We start from the raw sequence: 25,742 nt of genomic DNA, 5'->3' as shown, positions 1-25,742 counted from the left end.
TTTAGGTAATAAATGTCTGCAAGAAAACAACCGAGCTCAGAGCACCAAGACACTTCATTTCATCCCCGAGCTACAATTATTATTTATAAGTAACAAATTACCTAGATAAAAGTACTTCCAAAATATCTACATATGCATTTTTTCTGAAAATTGGTGCAAGCAGTTTAATGCAAGTCTCAGCTTAATACTGAGATGTCATTGATGTGAACCAAAGTTGAATAAGGCATTATAAAACAAACCTAAGTTAGTGATTTATCAAGGATAGGCTTATTTTCCAGAATATATAACTTATTTCATAGTAAAACATATTGTCCATGCTAGTGGCACCTGATGAGCTCTGCAAGGTCTTGCGTTTATTGGTTTATTTATTATCCCGCCTGTATTATTTTTATAAAGAGCGCAAGGCAACAAGCATCTAAGATTCCTTCTTCCTATTTGTCCATCACAACAACCCTGAGAGGAAGGCGGACAGTGAGACTGACTGGCCCCAAATCACCTAGCTTTCATTCATGGCCAAGCTGAAGCTAGGACTCAAGTCACCTGGCTTCTAGTCTGGTGCCTTAATTACTTTTAACAGGAAGAAATACAGAAGTAATATGCAAAATAGTTATATGTATTTAAGAGATTTATTAGAAAGATGATCATACTTAAGGCAATCCAAATATTGTAGCACTTTCAAAACCCTCTGTAAGGACGGTCAATTCTTGTTTCTTATGGGTGTGCTTTGAGGACATGAAGGCTGGACCAGTGTGGTCTTTTAACAGTGATCTCGTTTTTCATTTGGGAAAAAAAATCAGGACAATTTCTGAAGATAGTCCTACTACCCATACCATTCTGGCATTAAAAGCAGCTGAAGGGCATCCTCTGTTCGCAGAACAAGACAATGCCTGCTTCAAAGAGGAACCACTTCCTCTCTCTTGTGCAGGTTCCTGGGGGAAGGAGAGGGGAAGCTCCAGTGTCCTGCTGCTCCTTGAGACAATACTTCTCGGACCAAAAGGCAGGCTGAATTTTTCCTCACATCTCTTGCCTTGCCTGCCTTAGTACCTGATCTGTACCAGGAAGGTTCGGATCTGCATGGGGGATAATTCAATGTGTGCCGGGTCTAGGCCAGTGCCTGATCGTCGTTCCGCTGCCATCCCTGTGGATAGGAGGAGGATGAGAAACAGTGATAGAATACCATTGTAACATTTAGAAGGAACAAGAAAGGCAACAGTTATTGAGAGACAATGGGATTCACAGTATTATTCCTGCCAGAAAAGTTCATTCCAAGAGCTGTAATTGTTGGAATTAGCTGACAGTTAATGGCCAACTCTTGCCCAGCCATACAAAATGCAGGCTTTGTGGGTAGGCTAGGGAGGCCACTTGGGCTCTGGAAAAGCTGCCAGACATATACTTTGAAGCAAGATAGCCTATGTAACACTAATTGCAGGTTATAGAAAGATATCTTAGAGCAGGTCCCTTGGAGTAGCTTTCAGTGCAACTCAATTACGCTTAATAAATTACGATAAAAAACGAATGAAAGTACCAGTTTCCCCGAAGCAATAGAGCAGGATATATATCAAACTGGCAGCCTGTGGGCCGGATGCGTCATGTCACAAAGCGTCACGTGATGGCAACATGACGCGGTGAGTTTGACACCCCTGCAATAGAAACTACTGTATGGACAGATCTGCAATTCCGCTTCAACCCTCACCTTGAGTTGACTGCCAGGTGAGTCTGCTCACATTCTCCCGCTTCTGGTTTGCCGACAAGTTCACCTCTTGCACAGAGACGATGTTGAAGGAAGAGAACAAATTCTGACCAAGTGGAAAAAACAGACTTAAGAATCTAGATTGGGATGTTGCTTCCAGTTGACACTCAATGCTAGACTCATTCTGATCAGGTTCTCTTCATCCTCCTGACCCACCCAACTAAATCCTGTTTTTCTGTTCTGCTCTTCAACTAGCATCATCTCAAACTTCTCTCCTGTATATATCCTGCGTGCTCTGTAAATCTAATTAAAAAGTGAGATACTAGCAAGGAAAATCCCTCATTCAGATCTCAACTGGGCGATGGAAACCACAAGCAATTGTGACTATTATTTGCAGGATAGAGATACTAATGCTTCCCTACCTGATAGGTTTGGTGAAATTCAGTTAAAAAGCTAAGTACAGGATACTGAAGTTTAAGAAATTACCCACTTTAATGGTAGTTTACCTGAGCTAAATGACAGAGAACAGTTCACGGCTTTACTGATTTGATTCTCTCTAATAAGAAACCTACCAGCAAGTTAATAGTAGCAGGCAAGGAGCTATTGACCACCTCCCCATATTCAAACTGGTGCTCTAGACGGATGAGAACAGCATCAGGCTCCCACTGGGCCAATGTCAGCAAGTGTACATTCAAAGGAAGGGCATGCCGGAGAGCAGAGAACTGAGGATTGAGAGAGAAAGTATTGGACTAACAAACCTACTGTCCGATTACTATCCCTGAAAAGCCACAATGTTGGATAATGTAACTGACCTATAAAATATAAACATTCAACACAACAAAAGGAATGCCATTGGGTACTAAACGACCTGCAAATTATGAAAAGCAAGAGAGGATGATTGGCTTAAAAAGTTAAACTTACACTTAAAAACTAATGGAGCTTTGGAATTTGGAAGGATGCAGGCAGCACCTGTCCAAAATTCTTTTAACACAGCCATGTATTTGCCTTAGATTGTGCAACCATACATGGCAGCTGCCGCATAGGCCTTGGAAAAGGTGCCACTACTTTTAAACCATTGCAGAAAAGTGCTCAAATGTCCTCCTTGGAATGCTTTGCATTCCAAACCTCACGAAATTAAAATAATCTTAGAAATACCATCCATCATTTGTTTCAAAAATACTTTGACTACTCATAAATAAGACGTGGGAAATTTGAATACTGCTTGTCTTTTTTCTTTCCCGCACCTCTTTGACAATGTCGTGACTATCTGGTGTCAGCACCACCTGTGGCGCCATGTACTCTTGCTGGGCCCACAGACGGTGCTTCTCGGCTGATGACTCCACTGTGTCTAAGAATACAAGGTGACGACCTCGCACCACTAGTCCATTGTGATATTCACCAAATTCCAGTAATGGCTCTTGTACACCCCGGTTGTCATCATGTAGCAGCCTTCGATGTACCTGAAAGCAACACACACCCGAAAGTTGAAAGCAGAAAAATGACAAGACAAGCACTAGAATTCAATTTGTTAATGCCTTAAAATGCCTGGTGCTGTGGGAGGGATACAGTATGTCTTTTGAAGATGCCGAAGAACAAGTAACTCCTAAAACATAAGTAACTGACTACACCAACTCTTTTAACCACTAGTCTTGCTACAGTTTCACATGCAAGTTTTTCTTCTGGTTGTAGATTTCTCACTACTTTGGCTGCTGATTTCCTTTACCTCAATTTCCTAGTCTTATGTTCTTTTATGTATTGTAGGGGTATCAAATTTGATATCATTGAGGGCCACATCTGGGTTGTGGTGGTGGGAGCTCAATGTCACTCGTGTTAGAGGCGGCTGTGGTGGCCCAAGCACTCTGCCAGTGAAAATGGCTCCGGAGCTCCGTTTTTGGCGGCAATGACTTCCTGCAACCAAACGGACCTCGGGAGGGCCTTCCGCGGCCCTCCTGAGCTCCGTTTTTGCTCACAGAGGCACTGTGGGACGGTCCTTCACTGTTTCTAGGGTGGCTCTGTGTGCCAGATCTAAGCACCACATGGGCCGGCCTTGAGTTTGACACCCCTGATCTATTGAAACTGTGATTCTTCTTCTTTGGGGACTAACATTTTAGATGAGATGCTCAGCTTCCCCAAGTATCAAGGAGAGAAGTTGGCTCCCACAGTTGTAACTGGAAGCAATTACAGAAAGTACCTGTCCTCTCTGTTGCTCTACCAACCTGCTATACTTACCATAAGTTCAAGAGAGCCATCAGTAAGGCTACTGCCACCCTGTGAGCGATCTGTTAGCACTGTTAGCTGGGTCTTCTGGTCCTGAAATGGGAAAAAAAGGCAAAAAGCTTGCACAGTCCTGGTTCCATGCATGAACAAACCTCACTCTACAGAGATGCTGCAGAATTACAAGTGATCCCATCACTGAAGGATTCAACCTACATTAGACAAAAGCCTACCCATATTATTCCATTATTATGCTTGTGTGGTCAGGTAGTCCTATAGAGAGACCAAGAACAACCAACGCTGCCAGGAACCATGGGATATTGTTACCTTGATGTAGATACGAGTATTCACAGGGTAGTAGTTGCCTGCCACTGGCTCAGTCTGGCTCAGATTCCATGTGACCCTGGAATCACGCCTTCTCGGGGAATGAAAGAGAGCAAATTAACTTCCCGATTACCTTCATCTGGCTGAACCTTGCAAAAATCAAGGTGCACCCCCCTCCCCAGCTTTTATAAATGGAAGTGAGAGACAGTGAGGAAGGTCACAGCAAAATGAAAAAAAAGGGTGCTTAGTAAGGCCATGATTGGTATTTTAGCTCCTACAAATTATCTTTCCAATTTTAGTTTGGCTTGTTGGATAAACTCAGCCATTGTTATGAGCCTTGCCCGGCCTAGGTACTCTCCCTACCCATGGATTTCAACTCATATAGGGTCATTGCCGAGAATTGGGAGAGTTGAAGTCCAGAGACCCAAAGGGTATCCAGAATGGAAAGCTACATTACAGTTTTCTAAGCCATGCTGGTAGCAGTACTTGCAACGTGACTGGATTCCAACATTTTGGGGAAGGCTGCTGTAGAGTAAGCCAGTGACTCTTTATACACTTTCATTTGTTCGTACAGGATTGGACAGTAAATAAAGAAACAGTGAAGTCTAATATTTTGCTTAGGGTTACTGAATATGTTGTGGCCAAGCATTTCAAAACCAGAAATGTCTAGGTAACAGTTTGTACTATAAGCCACTGTATAGTGCTGGCTGCAGGTCAAAGGACTGGCTGCAGGTCAAAGGTGAATCTTCCAGTTCCTAACCCCATACCTTCTCTCCAGGATCTCGCGCCCATTGGAGTCTGTGTAAAAAAGGCCTCCAGTCTGCAGATTTGTCTCAAAGTGGCTGATTATCTCCTTGCCATACTGATCCCTAGGGCAAAGCATGGAAGCCAGAATCTTGTGGTAAAGGTCAACAAAGCTCTCCAGCCTCCCAACCATGTCCTGATACTTACTGTATAGGAATGGGTCCCACTGTCCATTCCAGTTCAACATATGGCTGCCCAGCATAGAGGCGCACCACTTGGGAACACCAATTAGAGAATTTCTGGTACAGCTCTTGCACCACTTGAGTCTGCCAAAGAGAGACATATGATTCTCACTTGGCTTCAAAAGTATGGATTCCCTTTTGGTAGTAGAAAGGCCCAAGTGAGTTGAGAGCAGCTTCACGCGCAAAGAAATACTAGGCATATTAAAGAGTGCTTACGGTTCCTTTAAACTCAAAGGCTACAAATCATACAACGGGTGCCACCTTCTGGCAATGAGAGGAGCTTTAAGAAAATATTTTAGTAAGAAATCAGATTACTACTGTTAGACACCTCAGCTCCTGAAACATGAAAATTCTCCTTTCCGACTAATCATTAAAAAACAAAAGCTGGTTTTTTATTAAGCTTTGGTAAACTCAATTCCTCCAGCAGAGGTGGCATTTGTTGGAAATGATAAACGCATCAAAGGCCAAAAGCTCCCTCTGTGAGGGAGATGAGCAGTTCTTAAATATGAAAAAGAAATAAAAAAGAAAAGCAATTCCCACAAGACTCCACTCATAAAAATGGACCCAAACAGCACAGCAAACATTTAACCTCTCTTTTTTAAAACCCATAATGTCGGGGCTAGCAACCCTTTGCCTGCCAAAAAGGACATTCTTTCAAGTGAAAACTGTTGAGAGCCCCACTCTGCTAAGATGGGCAAATGAGACATCGGCCACTTTCTTTCTGGCATCCCCTCTTTTTCTTCTTAACATCTTGAGGTAGGACAGCACTGAGCGCTGATCAGATTAGATTGCAGAGGGCGTAAAAATCAACAAAAGGCTCTCTAATGTAAACAAGCATACATCTGTGCTCCAATCCCTCCAAATTATAGTATTGCAATAGTGGCAAATTATAGTATTGCCCTGCCCATAAAATGTTTCTGCCATCCCCTCAGTCTACGACAAATATTACTTTAGATTCTCAAACAAGGCAAGACAGTTTTTGCGGGAGCAACGGTATGGCAATCCTTGCAAAGCTTTAGCATGAAGAAGCCAAGTTTTGCTTGCAGAATATGATGCCTACCGGTTTATGTCGTGTTCTTTAGCTTATTAGGAACTCAGGTTAGCAAATTAATATTAGCAAATTGCTATAGCTGCCTATCTCCCAGAATCTGGCTTATGGAATCTGGATTTATGGAATATGGTTTGAAAATACAAATAATCCATGGAGGCTATATGTTGAGAGTTCTAAGTCTTTTATGACTGCCATCCCTGCTCTTTAGGGATGGGGAATCTAATTTATCTGGAGAAGTTATTCTAGTAATTGTGCTCTTTCCACTAAGCAAGTAACTAGGTAATTTTTTTTTTTTTTTTTTTTTTTACGTTGCTCCATTGCAATTGGCTTTGAGTGGCAAGCACTAAAAAAACGCAATAATGTATTTGGGTACAACCCATCAAAGGCAAGTCTGAATTTATCACTCCCAACCAATCCATTAATCTTTATTACAGTCACAGACCAGCAAAATACTCTCCAAATATTCTATCAGAGCTATATTTCTATAGTTCTATAGAAACTCAGCAGAGGCAGCTGCTTCATAGCAGTGGTTGATGGTAGCTCCTATGATAAATACCAACCACAGAATCAATGCAGGTCAAAACTCTTGGGGATGGGATCCTCAGCAGGACTTAACCTCCTGGATCACTGGGCAAACAGATCAATTTGGAGCAGATGTCTCTGAGCTTTTCCTACCTTTATTTGATATACACCAACTTTCTGGGCAATGGGGAAAGCCTTGGAGGTGTCAGGACGGAAGATGTAGGCTCCAGACGCTTGTGAATATGCTGCATTTCCAACACTGGCATTATACCTGGAGAAGTAAGCCAAGAGAAGGACATGAAGGCCATCATGTCTACAATAGCAGAACAAGAACTCATTAACTAATCCCAGCAGAGGATAAAGAATGCCAAGCCATCCTAAAAATTCATCTGCCACTAGCCACCGTAGGAAGCAAAGCATTCACTTGTCCAAGCACAAAGTAATCCGACCCACCAGAGGAAGCTTTGGGAAAGCGGTAAGGAGATGTTCTTGTCCAAATTTCGGATCTCCTTCATCAGTCCTGTGTTGGGGTCAAATAGAACTTGCAGATGCTGGAGCAGAAACATACCAAAAATACTATATCAGAGGCACCATCAGGAACAGCTGTTTAGATTTTTAGTCTGAATGGCAGCAAATGAGGATCCAGGAAGTTCATTTTCAAAACTTTTTTTTGCCACTTTCTTATCTCTAGAATAGGAACATTTTGAGCATCTCTTTTTATTCACGATCTAATATTTGATAAGATAATTTTTGGTATCTCTCTTGATTTTACTTTAAGAACTGTTTCAGCCTCACTTACCTAGTAGAGGAAAAATACACCAACCAAATGAAAAAGGGGAGATCAGCCTGTACCTCATTCTCAATCAATGGTATAAAATGGTCTGCAGCCTGCTGAGGACGCAGCCTTTTCAGCAGCCTGGGACGTGCTGAATCCCTGCCAGACAACCGGGAAACGGAATAGGTTCTGTAGCCTAATGGTGGGAGAGATGCCTGGAATACCAGTTCATTGATGGCACTGCCGTGGTTATGCCGCACGGCACGGGTGAAACTTGATACAGGGATGATCTGGCAAGGAAAAAGTAAGATTGGGTTTTTTTTTATAAGATAAATTGATAAGAAATTGATTATCAACAATTCAGGGTTAACCCAGCAGAATAAACTCTCCCACTCACCCCAACCTTGTTCAGAGCAGAATAATTTGGCATGCATTTCCTTTCACTTCCTGGAGCAATAGGAGCCTGGGTCTCTCAAGGATATTACAAGACTTTCTCCAAGGCTTTAATTTACACAAAGCTAGATTAACACTTTAACCAGCACAGAAAAGGATGCAGGCAAGACTTTGTCTAACCCATAAAAATTAATATTCTCAATTGATCAGTTAGTTTTGTAGGTGCTTCTGACACAAATACAGCACTCTCTGCGCAGTTGCAACTTCAGCGCATTGTCCCCAATAATCTGAGTCCTAATTTTACTGACCTTGGAAGGGTGAAAGACTGACTCAACCTTGAGCCGATCAGAATTGAATTCCTGTCAGTGGGCAGAGTTCGCCTGCAATACTGCATTCTAACCACTGTGCCACCAGGGCTTGTTGATAAACATTTTAATAAATCAGGGCTAGTTGTGTAACCATTTTAACAGATAAATGACTAAGACACTAAAGACACTGTGATGATGAGCAAGCCATTGACTCATAAATATTTTCTTGTGGAGCCTTAAAGAGTTCCACTAATTGACCTTTGTTAGTGGCTTCCATGCAACGCCTGGGGATTAGGAGGATGGCCCACCGGAATTCACAGTAATGCCTAAAGCTCTCCAAACCAACACCTCTTACCTCATTCAAAATATTCTGACCGTCAGGAGCTACAACCGAATAATGGTTTCCGTTCACAGGCAGTCGGACATGCCAATCCACAGAACGGGCCAGAGGGTTATAGATGATCACTCTGAACTGCAAAGGTAGTGAAGAAATATGTTGAGCAAAGGAAGACCTAACAGCAGATGCTAAGGAGCCTGGTTATTTATTTATTTGTTTATTTAACAGAACATATATACCATTATATAACTTATATACCATCCCAATTTATCAGCTCCATGCTCTCTAGAACCCAAGCAGAGGAGTGACCTGGGAGGCTCCAGATTTCAAGCCTTGCACAAAATGAAAGATGAGAAAATGGATGGTCCCTTACAGCTGAGGTAGCTTCGGTTAGTGGGCAGGCACTGATGTTGAGGTAGGTGCAATAGATGAAGTTTTCTGTGCTGCCAAGAAGATTGGCAAGGGCATTATTCATCACAATCTGCAAGTCAGGGGGAAAAAAACAGCGGTTAAGTTCTCTACTCCTGCCAGAAAGTTGTGAGTGTATAGAAGCACCACTGGAGGAGAATCAATGAAAGTCTTATGCAAAGTCTTGGATTCAAAGCCACTTTAAGAGTAAAGCAAACATTGACAAGAAGAAAACTAAAAGTGGCTTTCGCATTTCCCTCTAGGTCATCATGGGCAAAGTTAGGCAACAAAAACCAAGTAAATGTCCACTGCCAAAAACAGCTGTGATATCTCAGAAATATGCCCCCTTTGGAATCAATTGCATATAGGAAGATCCCATGGCAAGATTACAGGATGGAAGAACATGAAAGAAAAGAGGAAGACTCCTTTAAGCAACATTCGGTGGCTACCACAATAAAGGGAATGCAGTGGGGCTATGTATATATGCCCCAAATCAGTCAAAGGATCTCACCCCTTGCTGTTACCACATGTGAAAATCAAGCAACATCTTTGCAGCCAGAGAAAGTGCTTTTCCTTCTTTTTGTATCATGTTGTCCAAGAGCTGCAGTGATGCTTGTGCCCATACATATGTGGTGGGAGAGAAATAGCTGGGAGGGGGTGTGTGTTGCTGGTTCATGCACAAACCTGGCAGGTATCCCAACCAATAGACAACTGTTTGGCATAGTCATTGGTCACATGCTGCTTTGCTGTGCCACTCACTGCATCATGATGCTGAGCGACTGCCATAGCCTGGCCTATAAGAAAAAGACCACAGGTATCACACAGTAAAATTATGAGGTCCCTAGAAACTATATAGGGGACACGGTGGCTCAGTGGCTAAGAATTTGAGCATGTCGATTAGAAAGGTTGGCAGTTCGAATCCCTAGCTCCGCATAACAGAGTGAACTCCTGTTACTTGTCGCAGCTTCTGCCAACCTAGCAGTTCGAAAGCACGTGAAAAATGCAAGTAGAAAAATAGGAACCACCTTTGGTGGGAAGGTAACAGCATTCCGTGCGCTTTTGCCGTTGAGTCATGCCGGCCACATGACCATGGAGAGGTCTTCGGACAGAGCTGGCTCTTCAGCTTTGAAATGGAGATGAGCACCGCCCCCTAGAGTTGGGAATGACTAGCACATACAGTATGTGCAAGGGGAACCTTTACCTTTACCTTTAGAGATTATGGTGCTGTCCGAATGGCTACTGTTTTTATTCTTGGCTTGTACCTCTAACCAAGGTGCCATTGGCCAGAACATCTCTTCCTAATTGATCTGATGGTTCTCATGGCAAACTGCCACCAGTCACTCTCTTAATAAAATCTCAAGGTGAAAGCCCCAGTCAACTCTCAAGGAGCACACATACATACGCAGCACAGAACTATTAGCGTTGCCGTAAGGCCCGAAGTTTGCTTTTGTGCCAACTAGCACTTCCAACTGGTTGCAGATCTGCAAAAAAAGAAAAAAAGAAACACTGAATCAGAGAACCACAAAGCACCAGGATACATTTTATTTCGAAAACATGAAGGTTACCAACTTGCAGGAAGTTGTTACTCAGGCGTTCATAGCGTTTCAAAGCTGGTCGGCTGGTGAAGTAGCCTGTCCAGAACTGATGGGGACCATCGGCATATGGGAAGAAGTCATCGTATTTCATAGACCTGTTCAAAATAAGATTGGTTAACCAAAATCCATTTTTGGATGTGGAATGTCAACCTTCTCCTAGTTTCAGAATGATGTACAATGTCAATAAAGGCTATACTATACTAAACAAGCAGCAACATCACCTGAGTGAAATCCATCTTCACTGATGTTTTTTTTTATCTTGATACTTAGGACAGAAAAAAAAGTTTGAGAGACATAATGTGCTTCTTAGTATTATTTTTCCCTTTTGTGATATGGAAATTAATAATTATTAGGATGACATTGGATGGGTAAATAAAATTATATGGATGCAGAAACTGATTTTACTCTCTTTCATGTGTACCCTGTGGAACTAGAAGGTTTTTTTTTTAACCAAGCCAAAGATATGCAGATTAACCCAGATCTAGAGTAAAAGTAGGCAACTTTTACCTTTCAAATATTTTAAGATTTCAGTTATTATTCCCAAAATCTAAAAGCATTGCCATTAGCAGGAGCTACTTTGGTAAACGGTGGTCCTAAATCAAAGGGGGATTAGGCTACCTGTCCTTAATCTAACTTCTAGATCTGTAGGGAAGATTCAATCTGTGACAAAGGATTTCCACTTCCTGATTATTTCATGACAGTTGCAGGAAAATTAGTCTTTCTTCAACCCCCTCCTCCTCTGAAAATGCCTGAAGTAGGGACAAACCAAGAGTTTGCCTTCAAGGGGACTACTAAACTTTCCTGCTGTTTTGTCAGAAGTGCTATGATTTCACAGTTCCAACATGGCCAAGGCAAAGAGGAAGCATAATAGATCAGGAGATCAAGCACGACAGTTCATAAGAAACACAGGAGGTTGAATGAAACTAAGTAGAAATGCCTCTCAGCTGCTAAGGCTGCCTGCTGGGCCCATCAAACATCTGTTCTTACCATTTAGCAATCCCAGGTTCTTTTGCTAACATTGAGAGGATAGCTTAACGGAAGGATCCAAATTAAGCACCTGCTCAGGTAAGAGAGTGGCAAAGACAGCACCTCTGAAAACAACCCTACTGCAATGAACAGCTCTGAATACTAGCCAGCCTACCAGCCAGCCTGCCTCAGTCCTCTCACCATGTCATGTTGGCTTTGTTCAGCTCCCAAAGATAGCAGCTTGGTGTTGAATAGAATACGTTGACATGGCTGCCCTTCAGTTGCTGGAAGATCATATTCCAAGGAAAGAAACATGTTTATTTGCATTTCCTCTTGGCAAATTTATCAACACCTCCCCCCCAAATATCTGGGCATCTTTTTGTATGCCTCTCTGTGAACTACATCAACCAGAGACAGAAACTGGTGTGGTTCCAACTTGTGCCTCAACATCCCTCAGAAGGCCTGACTCTCTTGTATTCCTTCCCATCTAAATTAGCGGAGGCCTCGAACTCTGAGGCCTCGTGTTAGGTAAGATATCTCTTTCCAAAAATACAGGCAGATACCCCACCCCAGGGTACCTGGGCATTAACATGATAGATCAACTTGTCCATGTTCTTGTACCACAGCAGGGCGTTCTCATACTGGAAATCAGATCCCATTGTCATGACAATGTGGTTTGTGCGATAGTGTTTGGCCTGAAGAGAACATTGAAAAGTAGTAAGCAGGTCTATTTGTCACATAGCCACTTCCCTCCTATCCCCAGGAATATTGTTAGTAACATATACAACAAGCAGAGTGATGCTCAAAAGCCTCTAGTGCCTAAGAATCTAGGGGGGAAAAATCATTATTGCAGATGTGATGAGGAGGAAACAAGGAATGGCAGATAGCTTAAGGTTTCCTAGTGAGCTTATAGTAGCCATCTGATCTAGTGGAAATACCTTGATTCAGCATTCAGTACTTTGCTATAATATATGGCCACTTCTCAATTAATAACATCTTTAGAAATGATCAAGAGTTCACATGTAGCTTAGTTTTACTCCCAAATATGGATATCTTCCCTGATACTGCCCCTTGTTTTCACCTGGGTAGCTGCAGTTCCCAGAAAATAGGCCACTATATTTTCCACATTGTTCTCATCACTGTCATCGTCCACAATAGGATTGTCAGAGCAGATCTGATCCCAGCAGAGAGTCACAGGGGGGTTATAACCATTTGGCAGGATACCTATCAAGAGACAGGAGAAATGAGAGGGGAAAGTTACATTCTAGGAATCAACTTCCATGCCCCAATTTTAAAAACACAATAATGAGGCAGCAAAGGACCAATATCCTACACCAACTTGATTTCCTTCAGATGAGTGAGACTGTACTGCTATAATCCTAGGCCAGTATGACCCACAATCAGGGGTTACAGCTGATGCAGTCACATGCTTTTGATGAACCCCTCCTCCATCTACCAACAGTTGGAAAAGAAATCAGATCCTATGGGAAAATTTCAACACAGCACATCTGGAATGCTTCAGATTGGGGAATACAGCTATCATGTGCAGGATGTGAAACAGTAAGTACATCTCCATTTTTCTTTCAACATAGTTCAACATAAATATATTTGATCTTCATTTCAACAAGACTGATATATAAAGGGAATGTAAAATAACGAATATGTACTACAATATTTATGCTTTGTAGTCCATTTTATAATAAACATAATTTTGAATGTGGAAAAAATAAGTATGCCCATAATTTTATCAATACTCCAAATTCCTAAACCTAGAACCATATACATCAGATCAGGCGCAAATGATCAGAGCATTGTTAGAGAGGATCTGGGAGGAACCTGCTTTACTTAAGCCTCAGATATTTAGACTGGTTTGCTCTTTGCTGTTGAAGTTGCATGATCCAACTAGATCTTGAGCAAAACAGCGCTCAGAGGCCTTTGGAAAAAAGATTAGAGATGCCTATGAAGATCACCCACCAATTGAACACCAATCATTCCATTATCCAGAAGATCATCAAGAAGTGAAGACTGCCTACAACTGTCCACTTGCTGAGGTCCTAGTTCTCCAGATGGTTCAGCGCAAGAGCAGAATGAAAGGCACAGAAAGAAGTTAAGAACCCCAGAAGTTTATCACATGACCAACAGACCAGAACATCTGGACAAATGTACTCTGGTCAAACAAGATAAAAGTTTTGGCCATATAATCAGAAGATATATTTGGTAAAAAACCAAAGACAGCATGGGGCATATACTTATATGTCTTACTTTTTCACATGCCTATATGCATTTCTTCCATATAGATGATCTTCCCTTCAAAAACTGATGCAACCCAGGCAATAATGCACACAGGAGTCATGCTAACCTATGCTCAGGTCCATTAGGACATGTATAAAATTGACACTGTCAATTCACATACAGTTCTGTTACTTGAGCCACTGAAATCAATTAATGTATATGCCCTGGTAGGCAACCAAGTCCTCGGCCAAAATTTATGGCCATTTCCCAAATGCCCATCAATTGTTGCCTTGGTAGGCAAGATATGTGAGCAAAAATATCTGCAGAGCACCAGGTTGTTGATGGTGCTGTTTCTTAATTGAATGGGCAGCTAATTACATTGGCAAGGTTGCAGCTTAAGTCTTCTACATTTCCAGATCTCTTCCAGGTCAACCGTGCTCACCAGTGAAGAGATCAGCCGCAGGTGGATCCAGGTTTCTGCTTGCACGCCACAACTGCTCCATTTCACGCAGTGACTCCCGTTGGAATTTATCCTGGTAATCGATACGGCCCAAGAAGAAACCATCATAGCCCATCTGAGGAGAATGGCAAGTGAGGGAATATAAGTAACCTGAACTCGGAGAAGGGGATATTAAATGAACTGGGAGATCCCAACACATAGGATGATTGATAATTTACAGCAGTTTTACATATTCACACACTTGGAATGAAAGGGGGAGAGGATAAGAGTTAAAAATTCTGGCAACTGTAGAAGTTTGCAAGACCTGAGCAAAGAGAGAAGCCTGCTCCCGACTGTGCCCAAAAGGATCAATGTGCCAGGCTACGCGGGGTCGGCCACATTCTCCAAACGTCTCTTTCAGGAACTGGAGCCCGAGACTCATCTGATCAATGACAGCACTGTAATGCACCGTTGCCTCATCGTTCATGCACCAACCACCGTTCACAAACTCCAGGCGGCCTATCAAGGAGTGAGAAACACAGAAAGAAAAACAAAAATGATCAAAATATGGCAGAACTAGAAACCTACACTGCAAAGCCGCAGAAACTTTCAGCTTGTCATTGTATTGGTATAATCCCCAGGGGTGGGGTGGGGATCATTGTTCCCTCTAAGCTGCGCACCTGCGCGGCCGCGCACATAAGAAAACACCGTACAGAAGTTTCAAACTGTGTGCAGTGTTTTTTAACGTCTTAAAATATTACTGAAAATATCCCCCCCCCTCCTCTCTCTGCACTGAACTCTCTCCTCCATCTGGTGATTGGTCAACTCAAGGAAGACTCTACCCGGAGACCAATGACGTTACAGAAGGGAGAATTCTCATTGGTCCTCTAGGGCTTCTTTGGTTCCTGGGAAAACGCAATTCGCTGGTTGTAGCCTGCATTTCCCTGCACATCCGGGGTTTCTCAGGCATTGCGTCTGAAGCCCCATTCTCAGCTAGGCAGCCATTCTGAGATCCCTTCGCTTTGCAGAGAGAGGGAAGCAGTGGGGAATTGGACTGCCTGAGCCAAAGGGGTCCACAGGATCTTGAGACTTGGTTTTTGAGCAGTACCATTCCACTCTTTCCTTTTCCCTTTCTGTCCTTCTTCTATCTTCCTTTGCTTTTCCTTTTCCTTTCCTTTATCTTCTCCTTTTCTTTCTCTTTCTCTTTTGCTTTTCTTTCTCCTTTCCTTTCCTTTTTCCTTTCTTTCTTTTCCACTTCCCTTCCTTTCTCCATACCCAAGTATTTATGTATGTTCACTTTCTTGAGTTACCTATGAAGTAATAAAGGTGGGATAAAAATCTAATAAATAAACTCAAGTCCCATACCTTTCATCCTGTGATTTCTACTTCTCATGAATATGGGGCAAAAGTTTGAGGATGGATTGGTGCAGAGGCCAAATAAATGGTATCTTGTTTTTGATAATTGTAAATTGACAGCTCTCTTTAATGATGGAAGCAGAATCCTCATCTCTTTGGATTTTTTTTTCAGAGCCCTTTTGATGTTGCTAGTCTAAGTCAGCTAATGTTAGGGCTTTCTGCTAGCTTTTTTTTTTAATGCAGGGTAACTGAGGAAGTGCTAATGAAGCACTACTGAGTGACTTGCACAGCAGATTGCTGCCCAAAAAACAGAACTTTTTTGTGTTTTTCTATAATATCATGTTTTTCCTGTAGTTTTTGGAAGTGAACTAATCGGGTTAGTCTGCTCACTACATAGTGATTATTCTTTCTTCTGATTTCCTGAAGTAAAGCTCAAGAAAAGGTCTTCATATTGCTCAGATAAGACGCTCACTTCTGAAAGCTGTTCTGCAATCTATCACCCTGCTTGATTTTTGTTTGTTTGTTAAAGAAAAATACAACTAGACAGAGATGCTACAGTTGGTGTTAATTTCACTATGTAATTAATTAATTCACTAATTTCACTTTTTCCTTTCCTTTCTTTTTTCCTTTCCTTTCTTTTTCCTTTCCTTTCTCTTTTCCTTTCCTTTCTTCTTTCCCATTTCCTTTCCTTTCCTTTTTTCCTTTAATTCTTTTCCATTTCCTTTCCTTTCTTCCTTTAATTCTTTTCCATTTCCTTTCCTTTTTCCTTTCTTCTCTTTTCCTTTCTTTTTCTTCTTTCCCATTTCCTTTCCTTTCCCTCTCCCTCCCTTCCTTCCTGGGGGTCTGAGGGAGAGGGAGGGGACCCTTTACCTCTTTGCCCCCCCTCCCCAACATCTGCTCTGATGGCAATTATGACTAAAAAAAATCAGGTGCTCAGGCATGAAAATATGCCGCTCAAACACTATACTTTTCCGCACACACTGAAAAAAAATTAGAGGGAACATTGGTGGGGGTCCTCTGGTATTCCCTTTAGTTCCCTGATTCTGCCCAAGACATCCTTCTTGTGATACATGGGCCCATGTCACATGTGACTCAGGGAAGCCAACAACTGATTGAACAAGTGCTCAGTCCCTCTTGCTCACCTTCTGCAACCAGCTGCCGCACAGCCTGGCGCATGGCTTCCGTTTGCAGCCCCCACCAGCGAGCAAAGAATACCACTTCCACATAGATGAAACGCTTGCTGGGGTCAGCCAGCAGTTGAGGAATGACAGAGTCAAGGATGTACTGCACCCCGGCATGTTGGATGTCATTGCGTACTGCGAGGCAAGAAGCAGAGGAAGGCTGGGTCTTCACTTGTCACAATCACAGGTGTACAGTATTTCCCGTTTCTGAAAGAAAGCCTGGCTTCATTGCACCTGCACCTCCACCCACCATCAGCCACGAAGCCACCTTCCTGGCCTTGTGCTGCTTCGCAGTCCCAATCAACACAATAACTGGCCTTGCTGGCTGGCAATGAGAATTTCATGAAATTATCTCTGCAAAGACCTGACCTTCAGAAAAGCTGCTAAATATTCCTACCTGGGACTCTGTACATTACCATTGCCTGTGACTAAAGGACAATATGTGTTGTTGGAAACTTTCTGTTTCCATGACTCTGTTCTTGCCTTGGAAGGCAGAGTGAAAAGCTCACCCACACAGGATCCTGCCGTCTGGAGGAGCCAAGGCCTCAGTGATTTTGCTGAAAGATAATACGTGTCCAGGAAAGGGAAACTGGGAAATAGAGCTGGGCAGGAGACTGCAGCAGAGAGCCAGTGGCTTGGCTGCCCTTATAGCTAAAAGCTCAAGCCCCTCCTGGTTAAAAATGCCCCTCAATCATGAATTCTCCACATAGTCTTGGAGATGCTCCTGATTTTTGAACCTTGGTCTCCTGATGTCGATTGAGAAAAGAGTATTGGAGTGACATTGCAAACTGCTGTAAAAGATTAAATAGAAAATAGTACACAAAACAGCTAGAGTTGTTATCTGCTAGGAATTACTTTTATTTTTTAAGGCAGCTGATAAAACAAATCAAGTTTTGCTTCTTTCAGACTAGTATTTTCTTCAAACACAGAATTAAGACATCTCATAATGTCTACTACCTTTTACAGCAGCTCGCGAATGGAAGCTGAAGACCAAAATATTTGAAGATCTTCAGTTCCTTTAGGATCATTTGCTTACTTTAAACAGGGAAGGCAATTTGTAGATGCAATTTTTACTGGATTTGATCAGCAGTTACAACTTCAGCACCAAATTCCAAGGCACAGCAGGAAGGGCTGGCACTAATTTAAACCACAAAACCTTCTTTTCCTTTCCAGGGCTTTGCTAGATCTTGCTACAAGGTGCCTCCTGCTGGTTCATAAGGCAGCTTCAACTCACCTCCAAAGAAGTACTGGTCCACTGTCTTCAGCCAACCCACATCGTCATGTGTGTGAGGGATAAGGTGAACATTGAGCATGTCAGGTTTTGTCACTGGGCAGGACTAATAAGAGGAAGGGAAAAACAAGAAACATTTGAGCTGAAAGGAGGAAGTGAAACCCTGCAAGACCGTGGCCCTCCCCAAGGAAGCAGTCATAAAAACTAAATAGTAAAGATGCATTTGAGTTGAGCTCAATTCCTGGTCACTGCATCCATAAGGTTCCTCTGGAAAAAGGAAAGAAGTAATTGGTGACTGCCATATTTTATGATGCTCTTTGGACTTCCCAACCCCCCAGACAACAGTTCTGGTATTGTCCTAAATGGGAAATCATTTACTATTATTTTGGCTATTGTATTATGGCAAACTGTGATGAGATTGTAAGATGAGACAAAGGAGAGTTGGTAGAGAAATAAATTGGGATTTGGACAGAAAGAGTGAAGGGGGGAGAGGAGATTCAACTGGACAGGCAGAAGACAGAGGAGAAGGCAGACGAAACCTGTAGAAGTTATACCTCATCAGGGGAGTTGCTTCCTGGAGAGACTGCAAGTTGAGGGTTATGTGCCCTATGCAGGATGCCAATTGTTAAATCTTTCTCCATCCAGCTGTCTGCAGTTAAGATTTATTGAGTGGAGATGGCAACAGTATGGTGACAGAATAGATATTAGGATGCTCTGGTTAAAAGGAGAAAGATGAGACAGGTAAGTGGAAGAAAAAAAAATAGAAATAAGCAGGCATTGAAAGCAAAAAGGAATGAAGAGAAAGAAAGAAGCATGGTTGAAGAAATGGAAATTTATAAATGGTACCAACCATAGAAAATACCAGGTGAGTTTCCTAGAGGAAGACTGCTTTCATTCCGGCTTTGTCCTGGAGGTATTTGTAAAACTCTAGAGCAGCGATGGCAAACCTTTTTTGGCTGCCGTGCCAAAAGCGGGGGCAGCAGAGGCGGATCGTGCGCTGGTGTGCCACACTTATAATGCTATGTGCCCTCCCCAGTGCATGTGCGCATGATCAGTGACCCCCCCCCTTGCTTTTGCCATGGTTTTTTCGCCTTCCCCAGCTCCAGAAGCTTTCTAGGAACTTGGGGAGGGTGAAAACAGCCTCCCCACCCCCCGAGGCCCTCTGGAGGCCTCTGGAGCTTCCCTGAAGCCTCCGGAGGGCAAAAAATGGCCATATGGGGAACCCAGACATTCGAGAATGGTGACTTCTGGTTTGTCCGTAGGGCCGATTATCGACCTCCAGAGCCTTCAGAGGCCTTTAGGAGGGCAAAAAATGGTCCTATGAGCAAACCGGAAGTCCATTGTCGAACTTCCGGTTTGCCTTGGAAGCTTTGGAGGCTTCAGGGAAGCCTCCAGAGGGCGAAAAACAGCCTCAAAAGAAGGCCAAAGTCAGCTGGCCAGCGTGTGCATGTGCATTGGCCAGCTGAAAGGGCATTGCCTCGTGTGCTCTGAGAAATGGCTCCGTGTGCCACCTGTGGCACGTGTGCCATAGATTCACCATCACAGCTCTAGAGAAATGGAAAAGTTCCTGGAAAAGAGGTGAGAAAGAAGGAAGACTGGTCCTCCTCTCTGAGGGAAAGGCAGAGAGTAGAGAAGGTGGTGGCAAAAAAGAGTTTGAAGCCAGGTGCTGGAAATTAAGAGGAAACAAGGACACAGTAAACTAGATGTAGGCACATTGGAAAGATGATACGTTGACCTCTAAGAAGTCAATCAAAGGTTGTACAAGTGTTGGTATGAAGTTGGAAGAGTGAAGTGTGACTAAACACGAGATATATTGCTGACACATCTAGGCTGACTGGGAGAGGAGAGCTAAGGGGAACTTACATAGAGGAAATGATAATTATAGTGATAGGCAGGAGGAAGTGTGGTGGGAGAGAAGGCATAGGGCATTCAAAGGGAAAGGAGATTGAAATGTATTACCAATTTTTACTTAAGACCATTCAATCCTAACTGATGTATAGGCCATCTGGACTGCTGGTGGCATCAGGCTTAAACTGATCCTTCTGAACTCCAAGTCTGTCTGCCACAAATCAAGCATTTTCTACAATTTGACCTACGACTTATAATGTATCTGGATGAGGAAGAGGAAAAAAACTGCCCCAAATGTTCTTGGCACAGCTTATCTAATAATACACTGGACAGCTCCAAACAACATGGAGCCCAAAGATAAATAAGGCACCCATTTCTTGGTATTTATCAATGCTTCTAACTCCCTATTATGGTTGCTCAAGGTTTCCACTGCTTCAGCTGAAGACCACAAAATGCTATTAGATTTCCAGGGGCAATAAGGAAACTCAAAAACTCAAGGCTTCCACAATGGCCTGTGCTGTTGCTGCTGAAATGCAAGCTGGCTTTGACAAGAACACAGAGTTCGGCTGGAGTTAATTTCAGCTTTCCAAATCAGGTGCTCTCCAGATGGGACTGACCATAACCTCCAACATCCCCCGCCAGCATTGGTTATGCTGCTAGAGATTATGAGAGTGACTGCAATACAACCTGAGAGCATCAGATTGGGAAATGTCAAGCTAGCACAAAATTCCCATTGTGAACAATTTGCCAAAATGCCTTTTTATCTGTTGCACATGAGATTTTCCCAAGCAAGTGCCACCCTCAAGTTTGGTTGTGAATTCTGGAAATTGTAGTACTACCGTGTTTCCCCCAAAATAAGACCCAGTCTTCTTTTAGGCCCCAAAATAAGCACCAGGTTTTATTTTCAGGGGATGTCTTGCCCGCTTACCTTAGGACCACCGCAACCATGCTTCCCATGCCCAGATACCTGTCACACCACTGTTCATGGCAGAACTCTGAGAGGTTCTTCGTGCTGGTGGAGCCACTTGTGGCAGGACAGCGTGAACCTTGTTGCGCTGCTGCTGCTCGTGGCAGGATACTGTGTGGTGTGTTGTGCCATTGCATGCAAGAGCAGTGACCAGAGCAACGAACCTTGCAGCATCCTGCTGCAAGCACCAGCACCAGCACTACAAGCCTTGTGGCATCCGGCTGCAGAAGCCGGGCAGCAACGTGACAGGTGTTGGGGAATGGGAGGCCTGGCTGTGGCAGTCCTAAGGTAAGTGTGTGCGGGGAGTGTGGGGCAACTCCACCACCCCCACCCCCAACCTGACTTTTACACCTGTGCTGCTCCCTACCTTGTACAACCAGAGGATGGATGGGGCTTAAGCAGGGCTTATTTTTGGGTGGGGCTTATATTAGGCACAGGCGTGAAATTGGACTAGGGCTTGTTTTCAGGGTAGGTCGTATTTTCAGGAAACACGGTAACATACTAGAGATCATCAGATGGGAAAGTCTAGTTTATGACCTCCTTTGCGGATGGTAGCAAAAGACTCAGGATGTGTCAAGGACAGGAACATGAAAAATAGATAACCAGATGCAGGTGAACTCTAAGCCAGAATGCAGTAAACAAGCCAGGTGACCTTCAATAAAGCAGTTTCTCAGAACCTGGAGATTAAAAGGATTTGTTGCCTAGAATGAAATTGTCAGATCTACAGATTAAGAGAAGCATATGGAAAGAGAAAAACAAAGCAGCAAAGTTTTATTGAAAAAATGACTACCTCTCCCTTTCTAAGGGATATCATCTGGGATGAAATTCAGCAGGTTCTGACAGGTTCTGGAGAACTGGTAGCGGAATTTTTGAGTAGTTCGGAGAACCAGCAAATACCACCTTTGGCTCTCCCCAGAGTGGGATGGGAATGGAGATTTTGCAGTAGCCTTCCCCTGCCATGCCCACCAAGCCATGCCCACAGAACCGGTAGTAAAAAAAAATAATTTCACCACTGGATATCATTCTTTGGTCCACTGAAATTTGCAACTCCTTCCACAAGTCACTGTGGTATAGCTATAGGGATCCTTAATCATCTAGACAACTTACATAATAAGGAAAGAATAAAGAGGTTAGCAGATTTCATCAGAAAAATTCTGGAAATAGAATTGGGAGACAATATCACGCTGCCACTTCTTTTTAGTCATGCCTGCATGCATGCATATACCCCCCCAATCTCATTATTTACTGCCACAAAATATGACAATAGCTTCCAACATATATGGCACTGAAACGCAAACTTGTGGCGAAACTATGGGCTTTCCCTGTTTGCACCTATCTATAGACATGTGCCAAAGATTTTTTTTTTAATGCCACGTCCCCATAATCTTGCTTTCTCTTCATCTCCTTTAGGAATCCTTGTCTCCCTTAGCTGAATGTGTAAAATCATTATCTTGGAGGGATGTTAGGTGAGTATAGCCATTTGAATAAAGGAAAAAAAGGTGGAATAGGGATCGGCAATGAGACAGCCAATTTCAGGCCAGTATAGTTTTTAATGTGACGTCAAGGCTGGATGAAGAGCACTTCAGTTCTGTTTTGAGGAAAGCTCTATATTCAAGAAAGGCACTGAATATTCAGAGATACCTTGGTGGAACTTTCAAGCTTTATTTAGGTAGGCTTTGTTGGGGACAGTTCCAAAAGGACAATTTGACAGCCAAATCTGAACCATGCACTTCTGTCTACTTGAGAAAGAAAGCAAACTTTTATTCTCAATGAATTGTTATGCAAAAGGAAGGAACCCTAATGATTTGAGCCATGGTGGCGCAGTGGTTAAGAGTGCAGTACTGCAGGCTACTTCTGCTGATTACTGGGTTTACGTGTCATTCTGGTCATATAGAGTTACCGGTATATTTTGCTTAAGCTTTAAGCTGTCCTTTTCACAAGACAAGCATAGACTTGAACAAAAACAAGACAAACACAGACTTCAATGGATAATTAGAACTGCAGAAAAAACAATTGCTTTCAAACTGCCTTCCATTGAGCACCTGTAAAATGCATGAATAAAAAAAAGGGCTGTGAAAATATTTACAGACCCCTCACATTCTGGACACAAATTGTTTCAACTCCTGCCCTCAAAACGACACAATAGGGCACTGCGCACCAGAACAACTAGACACAAGGACAGTTTTTCCCTGAATGCAATCACTCAGCTTAACAACTAATTCCCACAGCACTGTCAAATAATTTACTAAGACTATATTACTATTATTCTTCTCTTCCTTATTAGTATCTAGCTCTTCCAACTTATTACTATAACCATATTGTTTGTATCTTTCAATTTATTTTGTTTTTATTTGTTTCTTAATATGATTTGATAGCTTATTAGTAACCTTGACTATCACGAAGTGTTGTATTTTTTATTCTTGAGCAATGTATTTTATTCTCCTTATGTACACTGAGAGCATATACATCAAAGACAAATTCCTTGTGTGTCCAATCACACTTGGCCAATAAAGAACTCAATTCTATTCTATTCTATTCTATTATTCTATTCTTTGTCACTGCTTGTGGTTTCTGCTGCTTGTCTTCTTGTTGCCAAATCTTGTAATTTCCTATTTATTTCTAAGTACATGTTATTACATGTTTCTTTATCTCCCACACGTTGCACTGTTGCATTCTTTCAAATTGTTATTCCTTCCTAAGATGGGGGTATATTATACAGCTCTAATATGCAGATCCTTAACTTTGAATTAATTCTTCTGTTGTGTCCTGAGGAACATTACCGACTATTTCTCTGATCTTGCGCTCCATATCAGAGTCCCATCTTTTTATTCTAAATTATACCGAACCTTATCTATGCAGCTACCCACTACCCCACCCCATTATTTATCAGCTCAGACTTTTGACAACAGACTTTTAACCGATTTCCCCCCAGTTTCCACCGAATCCTTACCTGATAGCCGCATCTGACCGCAGATCCCCGCAGCACCGCTCCCCCAAGGAAAAACACCAAAGCTACGGGAAACCCCATCGCCCCGACTCCTTTCCAACAGCTCACGCTCACTGCAGCGATCATATGACCAGAGCTCACGTGACAAGCAGCTCAGCGCTTCCTATATGCCTCCTGGGTGGGGCGTGTGGCTCAAACTGAAACCAAAAGGAACCGCTTGGGGCGGGACTCCTTTTCCAAGTTAGAATTTGCGTGCCGTACGGGACTCGCCTGCCGGTTTTAATTGGCTGACGGACGCTAGGGGCGTCTGCTATTGTAACAGACAGCGCCGCTAGCCTATAAGTGTCAAGAAAGGCGGAATGAGCGGATAGAAGTTATCCTTTTTATGTAGGGAGGCGGTGAGATTCAAAAGGGGGTTCAGTCGTCGGTTCAAGCTCTGCGGGGTTTGTGAGGAGCTGGAAGGGCCGTACCTCAGCGCTCAAGAGGTTCCTTGAGTGGAATTGGCGGCCTTGGCCTTCGGAGCTCCGCTTTCAGACTCTCCTTTTCGGGTCTTGAGCTGGATAGCGCTCCTTGGCTCCATCCCGGGACCTAGGAGCCGGCCTTGGCTGGGTCCACCTTGCTACGAAAACTCTTCCCCCTCCTCTCACACGCACACGCATGCCGTGCGCCCTTCTCTGTCCCCCGGGCACTCGCCAATCGCTTTTTAAGTAACCAGAAGGCCTGAGAGGGAGAGGGCTCTTCGTGGCTTTTTCCCCAGCCAGCCAGTCAGTTGAAGAAACTCGGCTGCTATTTTACTTTCCTCCCTCCCCCATTCTTAGGGCAGAGGTCTTCAACCTTGGCCACTTGAAGACTTGTGGACTTCAACTCCCAGAATTCCTCAGCCAGCAAAGCGTTGCCAGTTAGAATTTGCGTGCCGTATGGGACTACGGCAAAGCTGGCTGAGGAATTCTGGGAGTTGAAGTCCACAAGTTTTCAAGTGGTCAAGGTTGGAGACCTGCTCTAAGGGCTCTTGTTTGCTTACCCACCTCTTCGCGACTGGATGGAAGGGCCTCTTCAGGCTCTAGTCTAGCTCTTGCCCTTGAGAAGCCTGTGAAAGAGGTCCCGGCCACCGATTACTTATTCACTATGTTTTAGGATTCCCGCCCGCCCAACAATGGGATAATTCAGAAAGTTGTGGTTCAACTGAATATGAGCTTCAGCTTCTGGGCAGGCACAGACTTCTCATAAAGTTGAGAGAAAATCCGCTAAACCTGGAATTTGATTGCATTTATGAGAGAAAAACGTGTTTGTTGTGCAAGACATGAGTTTAGAACTTGGCTCAGAGGAACTCAGAAGTGAACATCATTTGCTGTCCCGATGATCAGGCCAGAATGATCATGTGATAGACTTATGTCTGGCTAACGTCATTGGTTTCTTTGCCAAAATTAAGAAATCAATTAAATACCCCAAACTGCCTTCATCTATGAGACCAGTGCCACATGATGACAGTCTGCCAGTACCAAAGCCATCACAGAAATGGAGCCTAAAGAAAAACAGATGAAAAAGTTGCAATGTACCAGCCAGGCAGACAGTGACAATGACCCAGATTTTGAACTGTGTCTGTCTGGTGAACCTTATAACAATCAGAATTAAATTACCTGTTCATGGACATAGGTTTGTCAAAAATCAAAAGCAGAATTACTGTGTTCAAGATTGCAAGGTTGGTGTTTCCTATTACCAGACTTTTCATACATTGAGAGAAAATGCTTGAAACCTGGTTGATTGCATTTATCTGGAAGAAAATTGCATTCTGAATTTACAGAAAGATGGCTAGCCGAGGATATTACCTTAAGAGTGGGATAATATTGATGTTAAATCTGCTGCATGAGACAGAAAATTATTGGTTTTACGATGAATGAAAAATTATAAAGAAATAGCATTGAACTTCTAAAAGATGAATCGTGTGGTCAATGTTATGGCTGCTCTTTGACTT

At 43.0% G+C, this 25,742-nt stretch overlaps 1 protein-coding gene across 1 annotated transcript; it reads right to left on the bottom strand.

Annotated features, from left to right (window-relative positions):
* Positions 1–607: 607 nt before the first annotated feature.
* MAN2B1 (mannosidase alpha class 2B member 1) lies at positions 608–24,010 on the bottom strand. The gene is made up of 24 exons (XM_081938943.1): positions 23,774–24,010; positions 18,012–18,114; positions 16,739–16,912; positions 14,566–14,759; positions 14,244–14,376; positions 12,651–12,793; positions 12,148–12,264; positions 11,771–11,853; positions 10,578–10,698; positions 10,411–10,489; positions 9,693–9,802; positions 8,974–9,081; positions 8,619–8,735; positions 7,640–7,852; positions 7,241–7,338; positions 6,941–7,058; positions 5,180–5,298; positions 4,996–5,097; positions 4,232–4,319; positions 3,920–4,000; positions 2,935–3,150; positions 2,263–2,412; positions 1,694–1,796; positions 608–1,138 (listed from the first exon to the last, which is right to left on the bottom strand). The coding sequence occupies exons 1-24, from the start codon at positions 23,894–23,896 to the stop codon at positions 1,038–1,040; spliced, it is 2,994 nt and encodes a 997-aa protein (XP_081795069.1). The 5' UTR covers positions 23,897–24,010; the 3' UTR covers positions 608–1,037.
* Positions 24,011–25,742: the final 1,732 nt, after the last annotated feature.

This window comes from Natrix helvetica, assembly GCF_964273705.1.
Source record: "Natrix helvetica genome assembly, chromosome: 1".
Lineage (NCBI taxonomy): Eukaryota > Metazoa > Chordata > Lepidosauria > Squamata > Natricidae > Natrix > Natrix helvetica.
Note: the sequence above shows the minus strand (reverse complement) of the source record. Positions and strands in the feature narration are given on the sequence as shown.